This window comes from Coenobita brevimanus, chromosome 97 (genome assembly GCF_032717465.1).
Source record: "Coenobita brevimanus isolate Jiangsu-jjx chromosome 97, ASM3271746v2, whole genome shotgun sequence".
In the NCBI taxonomy this organism is placed as follows: domain Eukaryota; kingdom Metazoa; phylum Arthropoda; class Malacostraca; order Decapoda; family Coenobitidae; genus Coenobita; species Coenobita brevimanus.
In genome coordinates, this window is record NC_137050.1 from 16,098,021 (window position 1) to 16,114,925 (window position 16,905).

The 16,905-nt window shown below is 44.0% G+C and overlaps 1 protein-coding gene across 1 annotated transcript in view; it reads left to right on the forward strand.

The window, feature by feature from the left end:
- The window catches only part of LOC145413833 (phospholipid scramblase 1-like), a 118,280-nt gene that overhangs the window by 80,851 nt on the left and 20,524 nt on the right, over window positions 1-16,905 (forward strand). Inside the window, exons 3-4 of the mRNA XM_080283497.1 lie at window positions 10,828-11,045; window positions 14,927-15,097. Of these exons, the coding sequence (XP_080139623.1) occupies window positions 10,828-11,045; window positions 14,927-15,097 (389 nt within the window). The remainder of the gene's footprint in view (window positions 1-10,827; window positions 11,046-14,926; window positions 15,098-16,905) is intronic.

Consider the following 16,905-nt stretch of genomic DNA (forward strand, 5'->3'; position numbering starts at 1 on the left):
CCCTCCCCTCCCAAACCACTATTGCCCCCTTCCCACCCACCTCCCTCCTCCTGTCCTACCAGGCACCCCACCCTGCCTCCTCTTGTGGTGCCATCTCTTATGAAATTGCGTCGATTAAAGAGTTCTACCAGTTTCAGGTTCACGGTGAGGGAGAAGGGAATCACGAGAATTTTGTGCTGGACGTCGGTAAAAGTTGTATGGTTCGTAATGTTTATCGAAAGTCACACTTATGAAACCTGTGTGTTTCATGTGAATAAAATGCAAGTATGTATGGTGTGATAATATTTTATTAACATAACAGAACGTTATTTTCAGTACTGTATATTGTCAGGCAGGACATTGTTTATATACCACAAATAACTGTGCAAAGAGGCAATGATCACTGTTCGGTTCATCCTGGCGAGCAAACGAAATGTGAAGTTCCATACCCATCAGTGTTACCAAACTCACAGCCCATCTTTCGTCGCGGCAACATCTCCACCACCGTTCCCGGCGGGACCAGCTCTCCACAGCAGCCATACCAGCTGAGGGTCGGGCCTGTCCTCTCCATCCCGAGGGAGTGCCCTGGTCTTCCCATGAAGAGGTCGAGGCTCCTCCGCCCCTCTATCACAGCTGATGACCCTCCGTCTACCCCCACCTGGACCAGGGTTGTGCCCTTGTGCCCACCAGGACCGGGACTTCCCTCCGTGCTTCCACCTGCTGCTGCTGGAGAGCTGGGCGAGTTTACATCGCTCTTTCCACCAGGGATTGAGGGTAGTATCGGGGCAGTCTCCACCTGCAGCTCTTCATCGACGCCCCCTCCATCGGCACTGTGTATTTCACCCTGCTCTAGCCGTCCCATCCTGCCCTCCTCGACCATCGATCGTGTGCTTATTTGCCCTTAATCATCGCGCCTTCCCCAGCCTTTGTTGCATCCTCATCAGCCATTTGCCAGCCCCGCTACACTCTTCTTGGAGAGCTCTTTATCCTGCAGCTTCCCTGACAGGCTTTTCTGTTTGCCTGTGCCCCAACAAGTGCAGGGCAAATATTACACAACAACAACAGTGTTACCAGATGCAGAGAGTATTACACCACCTCGCTGGTGAACTGGGTGTTATGTTTGATGTCCTCAACTGTACGTCTTGGCTGCTAGTAAGTGGTGGTGGAAGCTAGAAAGCGGCAGAATGGAATAACAATAATTCTTTAAACTGGATATTTTTAAAAAATACATAAATGAAAATATTATTGTATTAGTGATGGAAAGCTAAGATGTGGAACTGTACATGGTGAATAACTGTGTAAAAAAGCTAAACATTGTGAAAAAATATATATATTTTTTTTAACTGATGGAAAAACTTTTCAGATGATACAGGTTATGCCAAGAACATCACATAGAAAAGTTCAAAGTACGGTGAAGAATTGCATCTATTTTCATCCAAAATAGAGAAGCTTGTTAGTTTTTTGTGATATTTAGAAAAATGTCATTTCAAACCTGCACAAAGATATGCACCCAGCTGCAATGCCAGATATAAAAAGTGTCATATTGCAATAATAGTAGAAATGCCAGTGCAGAAATACACTGATGCCAATTTGGAGTGAAGAGTTTAGAGAAATGTATCAGAATTGTTATGCTAGGTGGTTTTAGGTCGACTTCTCATCTTAAGAACACTAGCTACTGAGACGGGGTTTTCTTTTGAGACTGGAACTAGAATACACAACAAGAGGAACAGGGCATAAAAACTCAGCTGACCAACCTTACATGCATTTGCCATAATTACAATCTTTACAGTATACAATAGTGACTGAAGAGGTGAGACAGGCTGTGGCACAAAAGAAGAAAGCATACAATGAATGGATGAGAAATAGGGGCGTGGAAGAAGTTGAGAGGCGGAAGAGAGGGTTATATGTAGAAATAAAGAGAGAGGTGAAAAGTTTTGTAAGAGAGAGTAAGAAGAGAGTGGATGAGGAATTTGGAAGGAATTTGAGTGTAAAGTGGAGGGACTGTAAGAAAATGTTCTGGAAAGAGGTGAAAAGAGTAAGACAGGGTGGAAGTGAAGTTAGCAGGGGAGTGAAAGATAAAAATGGTAGATTACTAGTGGAGAAGGGAGAAAAAGTGAGCAGATGGAGAGAACACTTTAAGGAATTGTTGAACATAGAGGATGGAAGTAATGTGAGTATAAGTGGCTGGGGAATGGCTGGGAGAAGGAGGGAGGTGAGAAGACAGAAAGAAATCAGTAGGATAGAAGTTGTGGAAGCAATGAAGAAAGTTAAATCGGGGAAAGCCCCAGGCATTGATGGAGTGTGTGGTGAAATGCTGAAGCATGGGGGAGAGATAGTAGTAGAATGGATGTGGAAGATGTGCAGATTGGCCTGGGAGGAAGGTAGAGTCCCGGAGGATTGGAAGTCAGGTATAATTATTCCCTTGTACAAAGGAAAAGGGGAAAAAGAAGTGTGTGGTAATCATAGGGGCATTTGTCTTCTTAGTATAATAGGAAAAGTGTATGGTAGGATACTTATTGACAGAGTTAGAGAAAGAACAGAGAAATTAGTTGGAGAAGAACAGGGAGGCTTTAGGAAGGGAAGAGGTTGTGTAGATCAGATATTCATTCTTAGATCTTTAGTGGAAAAGTTTCTAGAGAAGGGAAAGAAGTTGTATGCGGCTTTCATGGATTTGGAGAAAGCATATGACAGGGTGGATAGACAAGGATTGTGGAAAGTGTTAAGAATATATGGAGTAGATGGGAAGTTGTTGAATGCTGTGAAGAGTATGTACGATGGTGCGAAGGCTACAGTGCGTGTGGATGGTGAACTAAGAGAATTTTTCTCTTTGAAAGTTGGGTTGCAACAGGGATGTGTCATGTCCCCATGGTTGTTCAATCTGTACATGGATGGGGTAATAAAAGAGGTACAAGGTAGGGTAGTGGATGTTGGAGTGGCCTTGGTGAGAGAGGATAGTGTTTGGAAACTCCCTGTACTGTTGTTTGCAGATGATACTGTGTTGTTGAGTGAAGACGAAGAGAAGCTGCAAGGCTTGGTGGATGAGTTTGGGAGAGTGTGTAAGAAACGGAATCTAAAGGTGAATGTAGGGAAGAGTAAAGTGATGGTCTTTGAGAGAGGTGAAGTCAGTGAATGTACAGCAAGGTTGGATGGTGAGGAATTGGAAAATGTGAGTACGTTTAAGTACTTGGGTAGTGTGATGAGTAAGGATGGAGGTTTGGAGGGTGAAGTGCTTGAAAGGGTACAGCAGGGAAGAAAAGTTGCTGGTTCTTTGAAAGCAGTGATAAGAAACAGGGAAGTGAGCATGGAAGTGAAAAAGTTACTACATGACAGTATTGTGATACCAACTCTAACGTATGGAAGTGAAGCTTGGACGTTGTTGGAAGGACACAAATCAAGAGTGAGAGCAGTGGAAATGAGTTATTTAAGAGGAGCCTGTGGAGTCACATGGAGAGACAGGCTGAAGAATGAGGATATAAAGGAGCGTTGTGGTGTGGATGTGGATGGTGATAGGAAGCGTTATGAGGAACACACTGAGGTGGTTTGGCCATGTGGAGAGGATGGAGGGTGAAAGACTGACGAAGAGAGTGTATGTGAGTGAGGTGGAGAGGGGAAGAGGGAGGGGGAGGCCGAGGATGAGATGGAGAGGGGAAGAGGGAGGGTGAGGCCGAGGGTGAGATCGAGGGATGGGGTGGAGAGGTATATGAGAGAGGGGGGTGTGAGTTGGGAGCAGGGCAGTGAAATGGCAGGGGACAGGGCGACTTGGAGGTGATTTGTTTGTGGCCACCCCAAATGAGATTGAGGCATCTGGCAATAGATAGATAGATAGATAGACAAACATATTCAGGTTAAGAGGGACATTGTCAAGCTGATAGGCCTTGGCCCGGGCTGCAGGGGGCTGGGGTGCTGACAGGTGGTGCCCGGGCATGGGAGGTAGCTCATCGGGTGTGCCTTCCCATAGGAGGCAATGGACTACTGCCAGGGATGACGTCGTCCGGATGGGGCTGCTGGTCGGTGTGGAGGGAGGCCCTTTCCTGGTGGGGCCTCAACCTCTAAGGTGGCCTTCTGGACTGGGGCCGAACAGGGCCAACAGGCATGCTTGCCTCTGCCTGTTGCTGGAGGAGGGTCATCTTCGGGTGGGATTGGGGAGGTCCCTCCCTGGGGTCTTGGGGGTGCCCTTGGGTGTCTGGGGGCTGTGGTCTCCGCAGGATTGGTTTGCCATCAGGAGCTGCCTGCGGCGTCCCGTCCTCATGGAGGCCATCAGCAGCAGGCATCATCCATGGGCGGCCTGCAGGGCGTGGGCCCCCAGACTTGGGATGGACCCTAGCCACAACTACTCTAACTGCAACTCCTCTGGGGGACTGCACCTGTGAGGAGAGAGAGAGAGAAGTGTCCCACACAGCCTCCAAATGGGTGGTGGGCCGAGCCAGGGACTTCCTTCAAAGAGGCAGTCTCAAGGGCTGTGGATGAAGGGTGTACAGTGGTCGTCCCTTCCTGCCCGGTGCGTACAGTGGCCATCACCCCGGGTCCGCGGGCCCTAGAGACAACAGCCGAAGTTCGTACAGTGACTGTCACTTCCTGCCCGGTGCGTACAGTGGCTGTCACCGCGGGGCTGCTCCCTAAGGCGGTGGCAGACGAAGGGCGTACAGTGGCTGTCACCGCGGGTCTGCCTCTTCCTGGTTTACCAGCCAAAGTGCATATAGTGGCTGTCACTTCCTGCCCGGTGTGTACAGTAGCTGTCACCACAGGGCTGGTTCCAGGGGTGTCTGCAGCCAATGTGCATACAGTGGCCGTCACGTCCTGCCCGGTGCGTACAGTGGCCATCACCACGGGGCTGCAGGGGATAACAGCTGAAGGGAGTACAGTGGCCATCCCTTCCCCGGTGCGTACAGTGGCCATCACCTCAGTGCTGCTTGGGACTAAGAGGAGTTGCACCCCAATCCTGGCGAGGGCTGGTCCGGCTGCGATGTAGTTGGCCGGGACTGTTTTCCTGCTGGTGGCCATGTTGAGAGGAAGAGGGGCGCAGGGTCATGGGGCTCCTAGGCCCATCTCGCTCAGGCCTGTCGCTCTGTCTATACGCCTCCCCATGGTCTCCTCCTGGGGTGGGTGTGGGGCCGTGGGTTCTTCCTGGGGTGGGTGTTGCAGCACCTCTCCCTGGGCTTCCCGTGGGAGCGGGCATCTCAAGAATGATGTGCTACATTTTTTTTTTTTTTATAACAGAACAGAGGAAGGAAAACAAATGAATACAAAAAAAAATAATAATCCGTATACCTGATTGCTGGTGTCCTCCATTCATAAAATATATATCTGTAACAGTTGGACTTGAACAGCCGTAGGCTGAAGTTTGGGGGGAAACAACTCCGGGAAACGAGTTCCAGAGAGATGCAGTTCGGGGAATAAAAGAATTCTGACAGGCAGAAGTTCTGCAATATGGTTGTGTAACATTCCTGTCATGAGCGCTACCAGATGTCCATGTAACAGGAGGGAAGGCATGGAGAGGTGACACAATGGGTGCAACTTCGTCTGAGCATTTGCTATAAAAATATCTAAATAATGCAAGGGAGGCAACTTTCCTTCTTATTTGAAAGAGAGGTAATTTATTTATAATAGCAGGGTTATTAATAATTCAAACAGCTTTGTTCTGATTTTTGTCTGGTTGTTTTAGTGCAACCTCTCCACATCCATTCCACAAGGGTGAGCAATATTCAGTCTGAGAGCACACATGACATGAATTATAGCTAACTGCTCTCAGGGAAGAAGTTACGGACACTGTATACAATAATCCAAGTTTCTTTGAGGCAGTTTTAGCAAGTGATTTGACATGAGAGGTCCAGCTGAGGGCATTGAGAGACACTGACAATTTAAATACAGTACGTTTGGAGATAGGAATACACTCGATCCTTGATTTGCCAGACTAAAAGAGGGGTAGACCACTCCGGGAATGGCAAAAGTCCGGCCCCACATACTATTCCCAGGGCTATTACCTACATACCATTCCATGGACTATTACCATACTTTGTCTGAATTCTTCAATATTGTCCAACAATTATTCTGATAATCTAGAGCATTCTAGAATGTAGGCTACCTATACCAACATAACTAACATACACAGTACATAAAATAATAATACTGATGCGATAATAATTATAATAACTGACACAATACCTGTATTTTGCTAGCTACAATCCTAAGAATGGTTGTTTAGACAGCTGTTGACAAGAATGTGGAGGGTATGATAGAAGATCAGAAAGCTGAGGAAAAAAAGGAAAATGAGCAAGGAATGAAGCACCACAAGGTCAGCCAACCACTAATCAGCTGACCGAGATACAAACACGCAATCTTGGACTGGATCGGCAATTTTAATTGGAAAATATTTAACCCGCCGTGTTCCGGCTAATTTTAGCCCTGTGGGTCACCCTAGTGCCCATTTTTCGACCTTTTTTTTTTTTTTTTTTTTTTGGGGGGGGGGGGTAAAATTATTTATTTTTATGTGGAAAAACGAATTTCACCATTAAAATGCTCACCAAGGCTCAGAAATGAGTTTTATTGAGTCCTGCATATTCGTGTACAGGCATAGCCACTCTCTCACGCTCACCACGTACGTGAGAGAAAGCCATTTTCTATGTAAGGTATACTCAGGTATTTATGCTGGAAAGGTATAGCAATGTTCAATACTCTTTTCTGATTACTAATTACTTCAGCATCTATCACAATTTCCGTGTCTTTCTCACTGTGAATGCATTATCTTACACTTACTTGCAGATAGGTATAACCTGACTTCATTATGTACAGTCCTGGCACTTACAAGAAGGTATTTACAACTTGACTTCACTATATAGTCCATACACTTACAAGAAAATATTTACATCTTACACTTACATGAAAGTATTTACAAAATGCCTTCACTATATACAGCACTGGGTGAGGCACACAGGCAGAGTGAGGCAGAGCGAGTGTGAGAGGGGGAGAAAGTGAGTGTATGGCCCTGACAGCCTGGGGGATGGTAGAGGAACAATTACCATACATGCCTGCCAATTTTTACCCGCGAATCTTGAAAACTGCGGTCACAGTGGTTTTTTATTTTAAACTGTTTTAAAATGGCACTGGCACCGGCTGTGGAATTATGTCAGACCGTTTTAAAACGGCAATGACACGCGGCAGGTTAATATTTATCACCGTATAGGTTTGCACATCTAATTATTTGAAATTCAAAAATTTGTGCTTAATTTAATAATTAATAGAAAATCAGGATTCAGAGCAAAAATTTCTTAAAGTTAGCGTGGTTTGCCTCTAGCCTAACAACTCGCCTTGACTGATTTTTGTTTTGTAATAAATGTCGATTTACAATGCAGGTACATTTTTTTTTTGTACTCAGAATAAATATTTATGCAAAACAGAAGTCTGTCAAGGTGTGCTGACGATCTGAAGGGGAAATATCTGCCAGCATTGGCCGACCACTCATCAACTGACCGACATATAAACACTGACGATCTGAAGAGGAAATATCTGCTAACATTCGTGCATTTTCGCTCTGAAATCTAATTTTTTAATTAAGTTATATGACGTAAAAAAATTTAAGTAGATTTCAGATAATCAGGTGTGTATGAGCCACTGTGGCAAAAAGAAATAAAATATTTTCCAGTGAAAAGTACCGATTTGGTTTTTAGTCGCACCGTGTCGGGTGAGCTTAATGAGTAGGAATGGATCCCATTGACTTTGTGCGTAAGAATTTTTTTTTTATTACCTATGAATATTATTGTGTCCAAGCCTTCCTTAAACTTTACTGTGTTATGCAATAAACTATTTACAGTGGCATTTGAGAAAGGTAAGAGGCAACTGGGATATTGCCCCGAGTTAGGAACTTGTACGTGAAGCAGGTTGGTGGCCAAGATATGTTTCATGTATGAAAATAATTTCTTGTGTGTGTTACAAATGGCCTTTATCAAGTAAAAAACCCTGCTAAAATTTACTGTGTTGTGCAGCAGACTGCTTATAGTTTTATATGAGAGAATACCAGACTTTTGTTGAGAATCCCAGCCTTGTACGGGCATTTGTCTGGCATTTGATAATATTGTCCAGCCTCAGCCCATGTCCGGGAAATCCAAAATCTGGGAAATAGGGGTCTGCCAAATCGAGGGTCGAGTGTATTGGTAGTATTGAAGATAATATAGGAATCTGGCAACATCTATTAGTAAATTGTATATATTTGGTGTTACTCGCATTAAATGAGACAAGGTTGTTTTGTCCCCATTCGTTGATCATAGTTAAGGCTTGAATTATGGAGATGGCTGTACTAAGTTGAGAGTTAGAGATATTAGACTTTGTAAATGGGTGTTTGAGTGTGAATGAATATTAGACTTTGTAAATGGGTGTTTGAGTGTGAATGAACTGTGAAGTGTTGAGTCATCTGCATATGAATGGAGGGGATTGTGGGTGACAGGTAAGAGATCATTAATACGAACCAGGAACAGGGTTGGCGTCAGAACTGATCCCTGTGGCACGCCAGTGTTGAGTGGAAATTTGACCGTACAGGTACATCATCTACTTTTATTTTTCTGTTGCTGAGATATGAGGAAAGCAGAGGAACAAAAGACGTTAGTCCATAGCAAGGGAGTTTGGACAGCAGGGAACAGTGCCACACACTGTTGAAAGCTTTAGAAATATCAAGGGCTACTGCATGAGTTTCTCCATGTTGGTCAGTTGATTGATGGATGGTATGAGTCAGGAGATTGAGTATGTCAATGGTGGATCTTTTGTGGCAAAAACCATATTGTCCATCATTAATTAAGTTGTTGAATATAAGATGTTTTGCTATGTGCTTATTATTTACTATTTCAAATACTTTACCAAGAAAAGATGTGACAGCTATTGGTCTGTAATCAGAGAGGTCAGAGGATCATATAGAGGAAATGTCAGATTGTTGCTCTGAAAAATAAAAGATGTGTTAAATATAGCAAAATGTGTGAAATCCAGTGCAGAAATATCGGAGTGTGTCGGATTTGATTGCTAACTCTCATGATTGGAACAACTCTAGCACTTTATTTCAGATAACACAAGACATTTTTATTCACTTTTGTCCATAGGGAGTCAAAGGAGCTTAAAGGTGTTAATACTGCCACCATTAACACAGCTTCACACCCTCCCCTAATTCCCTCACCTTAACTCATACCTTCGCATACCTCATCTCACACCCTCATCTCATCTAACACCTTCACTTTATCTCACACTCTCACCTTAACTCTCACCCTCACCTAGCCTCACACCCTCACCTCACCTCACCTCATTCCCTATCTCACACCCTCACCTCACCCAACACTTTCACCAAAGCTCACACCCTTCCATTAGTTCACACCCTCACTTCACCTCACACCCTTCCTCACCTCACACTCACCTCACTTTACACCCTCACCTCATTCCCTCGCCTAGCCTCACACCCTCATGACACCTCATGCCCTCACATTATCTCACACTCACCACACCTCACACGTTCATCTCACCTCATACCCTCACCTCATCACACACTTGCCTAACCTCACACCCTCGTCTAACCTCATACTTTCACCTCACCTCACACCCTCACCCCATTTCACATCCTCATCTCACTTTACACCCTCATCTCACCTCATTCCCTCACCTTACCGCACACCCTCACCTTACTCACACCCTCACCTCATCCAACATTCTCACCAAAGCTCACACCCTCACATTACCTCACACTGTCACATCTCCTCACCTCACACCCTCCCTTACCTCATACCCTCACATCATCTTTTTCTATCACCTCACCTCACACCCTTGCCTCACTCACACCCTCACTTCACCTCGCCTCACACCCTCGCCTCACCTCACACTTTACCTCACCTAATACCCTCACCTCATCTCTTTCCATCACCGCACTTTACACCCTCCCCCACTTCAAATCCTCACCTCACACCCTCACCTCACCTCACACCCTCGCCTCACCTCACACCCTCGCCTCACTCACACCCTCACCTCACCTCACACCCTCGCCTCACCTCACTCCCTCGCCTCACTCACACCCTCACCTCATCTCACCTCACTTTCACCTCACCTCACCTCACACCCTCATCTCACCTCATCCTCACCTCACCACATACCCTCATCTCACTTCACACCCTCATCTTGCCTCATTCTCTCACCACACCTCAGTCCCTCACCTCACCTCACACCCTCACCTCACTCACACCTCACAACACTCACACTTCATCTCAAACCCTCACCTTGCCTCATTCCCTCACCCTGCCTCATTCCCTCTCCTGACCTCATTCTCTCATCTCACCTCACCTCATACCCTCACCTAACCTCATCTCACACCCTCATCACACTCAGTCTCACTCTACACCCTCTCCTTCCCTTACACCCTCTCCACCTCACACCCTCACCTCACCTCATGCTTTCCACATTTCTCTTCACACCTTCCTTATCTCACCTCATGTTTTCCTCATCTTACCTCACCTCATCTCACACCATACCACACTGCACCCCACACCCACACCTCATCTCACCTCACTTCTCATCCTCACCTCACCTCAAACCCTCACCTCACACCACACACTCAGGACACCTCACCTCAACCGTCAGCTCAATTCATGCCCGCCTTATACCCACCACACTTCTCCCCACCTCACCCTACCTCACCTCACTCACCTCATAACATTCCCACATCATACTCATTGTCATGTGGGACTGCATGCTGCCTTGTTTTAATTTTTTTTTATTTTTTTTTTTATCATAATTAGATAGACAGTTCAGATTTAGCAGAGAAAACGCAGTAAAATATGTGCTCATATCCAGTGTTTGAAGGTATTTATATTGCTTCTTCCTCTGCAGTGCTGTCAGGATGCGAAATGAACAATAAGTACGAGATAAAGAACTCGATGGGTCAGCAGTTTCTGATGGCGAAAGAGGACACTGACTGCTTGACACGCCAGTGCTGCGGTCCTATGAGACCTTTTGATATGAGCTTCTTTGACAACAGTGAGCAGGAAGTTTTGCATCTTCACCGCCCCCTCAGCTGTGCCTCCTGCTGCTGCCCCTGCTGCCTTCAGGTGAAGTGGGGTGAACTGATCTCTGAGGAAAATTGTGACGATGTGAGATGAGTTAGGAGCTAGTTGAGGTGGTACGAGATGAGGTAAGGTGAAGTGAGGTATGGCAAGATTATCTGAAATTAGGTGGATTGGCTTGACATGAGGTAAATGTTACAATTAAGGTAAGGTTAGGTTAAGAAGTTAGGCTGCATGAAGTAAGATTAGATGAGGTTGATTTTGATGATCTGAATTAAGGTAAGATGAGGTTAACTGTCTGAAGGTGAGTTGTAAAAGGAGAGGAGATGCAGTGAAGGTGAGATAATGTTAAGCTGTTTAGTTTAAATTGCTTTGGATGAGTTTAATTCATTCTGGTTTGGTTAGGTTATGTAAGGTTAAACTAAACAAGAAGACATCATATTAGGCTGAGTTTAGTTTTGTTAACTTTGGTTGATATTGGTTGTGTTAGGTTTTAAGACATTATAGTTGGGTTACCTTTGTGCAAGATGAGTCAAGATAGATCATAAGCTGGGTTAGATCAGCTATAAGCCATATGAATAAGGAGAAGCTTCAATCAGTCAAGGTTAGTTTATTTTGGTTTAGGTACTATAAGGTATCCATAAGTTTATTTCAGTTAGGTTTGCATTACTTTATTTAGTCAGATTTGGTTAGCTTAGTTTAGGTTTGGCCCTTTGGCTAATCTTCTGATTTGAGTTTACATTCTGTTTTTATCACTTACCATCTAAAATGATAGTGCAGTTCAGTGCTGTATAACCGTCATGGTGGTGCTGGAGAAGGAGTCCTTTATGCAGTGACATACAAATTGGCAGTTCCACCTCCTGGTTATACAAACATTCCGTATCCCCCCTCCTTCTTCGCTGACAAGAGGACGATGGACTGCAGGAAAAGAGCAGCTTCAGTCTGCAGTCTGCAACTTTCACTTTCTGATAAGCCTAGTGCAATAACAATAGCAACAACCATCTTAGAAGAAGACTTTTATTCAAGCAATCCAGATCCATACTGAGGCAGCATGCCTCAATAAATTAGTTAGTTTTTGTATACCTGTCCATTGCAAAAAGCTAAATCCCAAAATTCTAGGAGAATAAAGTGAGAATACTGTATATGAGAAAGGATGGAGTGGTATAGGAAGAGGAGCCATTAGGAAGATGTTGATGTACCTTTCTTTCCATAACTATTTTTTCAGATTGACAGTTCAGCTTCTGTCCAGCATGTGTCACTAACTATCTTTTTACAGTCCTTTCAGATTAGTAGTCATCCTTCTTCTGGAATTTAGGTAAAATTTTTGCCTTTGCACTTGACATCTCAGACTTTCAGCTGAGTCTGGAGAGTGTGAGTGCATTCAAGTACTTGGGTAGTGTGATGTGTAAGGATGGAACTTTGGGGGATGAAGTGTGTGAAAAGGTACAGCAGGGAAAGAAGGTTGTTGGTTCACTGAAAGCAGTGATGAGAAATAGGGAGGTGAGTTTGGAAGTTAAGAAGTCACTGCATGATAGTATTGTGATCCCTACCCTGTCGTATGGAAGCGAGGCGAGGACCTTGCAAGAGGGGAACAAGTCAAGAGTGAGAGCAGTGGAAATGAGTTACTTGAGAGGAGCATGTGGAGTGACATGGAGGGACAGGTTGACGAATGAAGAAGTGAAGGAACGTTGTGGGGTGGATGTGGATGTGGTTGAGAAGATTAGGAGAAATACACTGAGGTTGTTTGGACATGTGGAGAGAATGGAGAATGAAAGACTGACTAAGAGGGTGTATGTAGGTGAGGTGGAGGGAGGGAGAGGGAGGGGTAGACCAGAGATGAAGTGGAGGGATGGAGTTGAGAGGTATATGAGGGATGGGGGAGTGAGTTAGGGGGAGGATAGTCAAATGGTGGATGACAGAGCAACTTGGAGGCGTTTTGTCTGCGGCCACCCTTTGTGGGATTAGGGCGTCGGGCTATAAATAGATAGATAGATTGATTTTTTTCCCCTCCTATGGTTTCTGTCCTTCAGTTTGTACCATAATCACATGTTTTCTCTCGGGTCATTCTGTAGCTCTTGATATAGGTTGCCGTCATTCTTCTAAAACTATTAGTAGTGCTAGTCCTCGAGGACCCTTCCTTTCACCAGCCTTCTTCCTCCTACAGAATTCTTCTTTTTCCCATTCATATGCTGATGATCCCATCCTTCACATTTTCACCTATGTCTCACAGGATCAGTCACAGTAGTCACTTCAAAAATCACTGGTTGATGTTATGTCATACATCGTTTCTGACCAGTTCGTTGCTTCTGATTGGGTAAAAGAAACCTCATTGTTTTTAAGGCAGTATAATCTCAATTCCTTCATCTTCCACCCCTCTGTGATTACTCACAAACATGTTCTTTAAACTTTAATGACACACATCTCAGTCATTCATCATCTCTCAATATTCTTGGCATTTCATTCTCGAGATTTGTCATGTAAAGTTCACAGTACTGTACAGGTACCTCTTTTGCAAAATCCACTTCCCAAAGATTTGGTATGTTAAACTGCCTCTGTACAGTAGCTGATTTTGTATTGTGCAGGGGCCTTATTCATCCTCATGTAGAGTACACTCAATCTTCAGCTATCACGGGTTCCGCTATAGCGTATCTCGCTATCACGCCTATATAAAAAAATACCCAAATACCTTTATCATGCACTAAATGCCTGCTATCACGCACTGCAAATGTTTGAAAATTTCAAAAAGGCCAGGCTCCAGTGCTCCGCCCAGCCAACAAAAGCTTCACTCTGTGAATGGTCATGTGACGTCAGTGCCAGCCGAGCGCTGATTGGCCGCCCGACCGAGTCTCCTCCCTGCCAAACCATTCAAGTGCGCGCCCTCAGACCGTGAACAGCGATAGCGAGAACAATAACCTTTTTTATGATATGACCATGGCCAATGTACCCCCTCCCTGTCCTCCTACCATCACCAAACATAATGCTGCGGCACCTGGCAGGGAAATAAAGAAGAGGAAGAACCTAAGTTATGCAGATAAACTGGAAATGTGAAACTTATAGAGAATGGTGAGCCCAAGTGAAGTGTGGGGAAGAAACATAACATCAATGAATCAATTGCGAGGGGTATTTATAAGAATCGTGATCACATCATAAAACATGCTCATTTTTAGACTATTTTATATTAATATGTGGTACGAAAAAGGTATCTTATGGATAAATATGCGAGGTCATGGCACCCATAAGTTCTTCAATTCGGCTATCACGGTTTTGGGTATAGCACAGCCATAGCGGGACCAATTGGGAGTGATAGCCGAGGGTTGAGTGTACAGCCCATATGTGTAAGGGGGCTCATCATATATATATATTTCAGACATGGTAGAGATGAGTGCATTTTGTCTCATCAACTCCCCTTCTCTTACAGGCTTCCTTCAACATCTCTCTTTGCTGAAGTGTTGCATGTGTCTCCCACTATTATCACTATTTCATGGGTCAGTGCTGTTATGGTTTTGCATGTCTTTTTTCCCCATTATGAGAGACTCTTAGTACCTGTCTAGCATTGCACTCTGACCCTTATTTCGTTCAACTCTCTGATACAAGAGTTAACTGGTACCCACTGTCCTACATATATTCAACTGGTAAACACTGGATGTATATCTTCCTTAGTCTGTACTACCTCATGCCTATGACCTCCAGTCTTTTACGTGCAATGTCTAGGCTTCTCAAAGTGAGCATATCTTGATTACGGATCTCTTTTATTTTACTTTCATTGGAAGGGACAAATTTTGCAGGTTCCAGCATTTTTCCATTTTTTTGACAAACAGAAAAACAATAAACAAAGGCAAACAGAGGGGCTGCTTGAGTGGTCACTAAGCTGAGAGTATGGTCCAGTTTTTCCTAAGCTAACTTGACAAACTATGTACTCCCAACAGAGCATAGAGATATCAAGCAGAGGCACATTACTGGGCACAGTACATCAGGAGTGGAGCATCTGTACACCCATAAATGGCAAGTTCACCATCAGGAATGTGTCTGGGGATGAGGTGTTGAGGATCCAGGCACCCTGGTGTGCTTGTAGCTGTGGAGGTGATGTTGACTTCAAGGTGATTTACTGGGAATTCTTTGCATTCGTAAATTTAGTACAGTGTATTTTTGTACTTATATGGTCATTAACATTTTCTGTATAATGATGTGTTTTATATTTACCCATGCTAAATAAAGATCACTGTAAGAGAACACCATAGTAGTGAATGGGTTAATTTAGGTTCTGTCTAATGACTCCAGCAAAGATAAATTACAATACAGTATTTCCTAAGCTGAATAAAATCATCAAGAGACAACAAGAATACTAAAAAAAAAAAAAAAAAAAGAAAGAAAGGCACTTTAGTAAAAAGGTTAACTTTGCCTTATTTAGACAGGGAAATTGTTAGCTAAATTTGGAAAACTGATGATGAAAGTATCTATGTGCCAGTAGTTGTAAAGGCAATTTGGTCTTCAAGGTGAAATTTTAGGAATCCCACATGTTTGCATATCCTCTCATTTTTTACATAGCTGACTGTTAACTAGCCTTGTTTGCTAGGCATAGAAATCAGATGAAAATATAAGATGCGGTGAAATATCAACCCTGAGAAGGAGTGAGGGCTCATCATAATTCTGTTTTGCATTTGTTTGGCCTGTAACTTAAACTTTAGCTAATTTTGGCAAACAAATGAGTACCGTTGTGTGTCTGCAATTGCGAAAGTGATATGATCATGGAAAATGTTTAGGAATCCTGCACTTCTCCCCAGGTTATCCAAGTCTACACCTAAATGATCTTTAACTTTTTTTTTTTTTTTTTTTTTTTTTTTTTTTTTTTGCTGGTCATGAAATATTTGTAAATTTGATAATAGGCTTAATTAAATATCAACCCAGGGAGAGTGAGAGTTTTAATTACAGATCACTGTTTTGTAAACAGCTGATCTTTAACTTGCCTTGTTGCACAGTGGCAGTATCATAGCCAGTGGCGCAGGCAGTACCATCACAAGAAGTACACGATTGAGTGGGTAAAGTTTTCTGTAGATAAAGGAGATGCTACACTGGAGGTGATGTGGGGCCAAAGTACTGTTGCTGACTTTGTGCAGTACTTCTAAGTGGTAAGCTTACTTAACTGCAATTCCACATTCAGGATCCGGGATGAGGCAACTGTATTTTATACCATACAATCCTTCAGCACAGTTACAGTCCATTCCCTCAAGTAGACTGGACTCATTAGCCATGGATAGCAGCTGGCCTAGGGAATGCAAAACTCTGAATTCAAACTCAGTGTCTCACTTTTATACTTCAAGATATAATACAGTATATACAGCCATATAAGATGTCATGAGGGCAGCACATGAAACACCAGCACCTTGATATGAAAAGACATAAGGGCACTTCAAGACTGACAGACAATGCATTGACACGAGCGATCACAAGGGCAAACAAGATACACCAGTAGTGCTTAAACATGAGACATTACGAGGACAGTGCAAAGCATCACGTTACAAGCATGGTGCAAGATGCACCCGCAGTCCTTGAACACAAACATCACATGGATATTTCAGGGTCCCATGAGACAGCATGAGAGACATCGAGGGCAAGACGTCATGGGAACATCACAAAGTATACCTGTGACAAAGTAATAGTAGATGACATGAGGACCACACAAAACACCGTGGGGATAATGCAAGAGACATTGAGGACAAGACATCACAAGGAAAGTGCAAAAGTGTACTTGTGACATGTCAACACATGACATCATGAGGACTAGGCTAAGTGCACAAGGACAGTAGTACAAGAGACTTTGAATAGAGAATGCCATGAGGCCATTGTCAAGCATACCTTTGACACATCGGCACAAAATGTCACAAGGGCTTCTCAAAGCTTCGCAAGG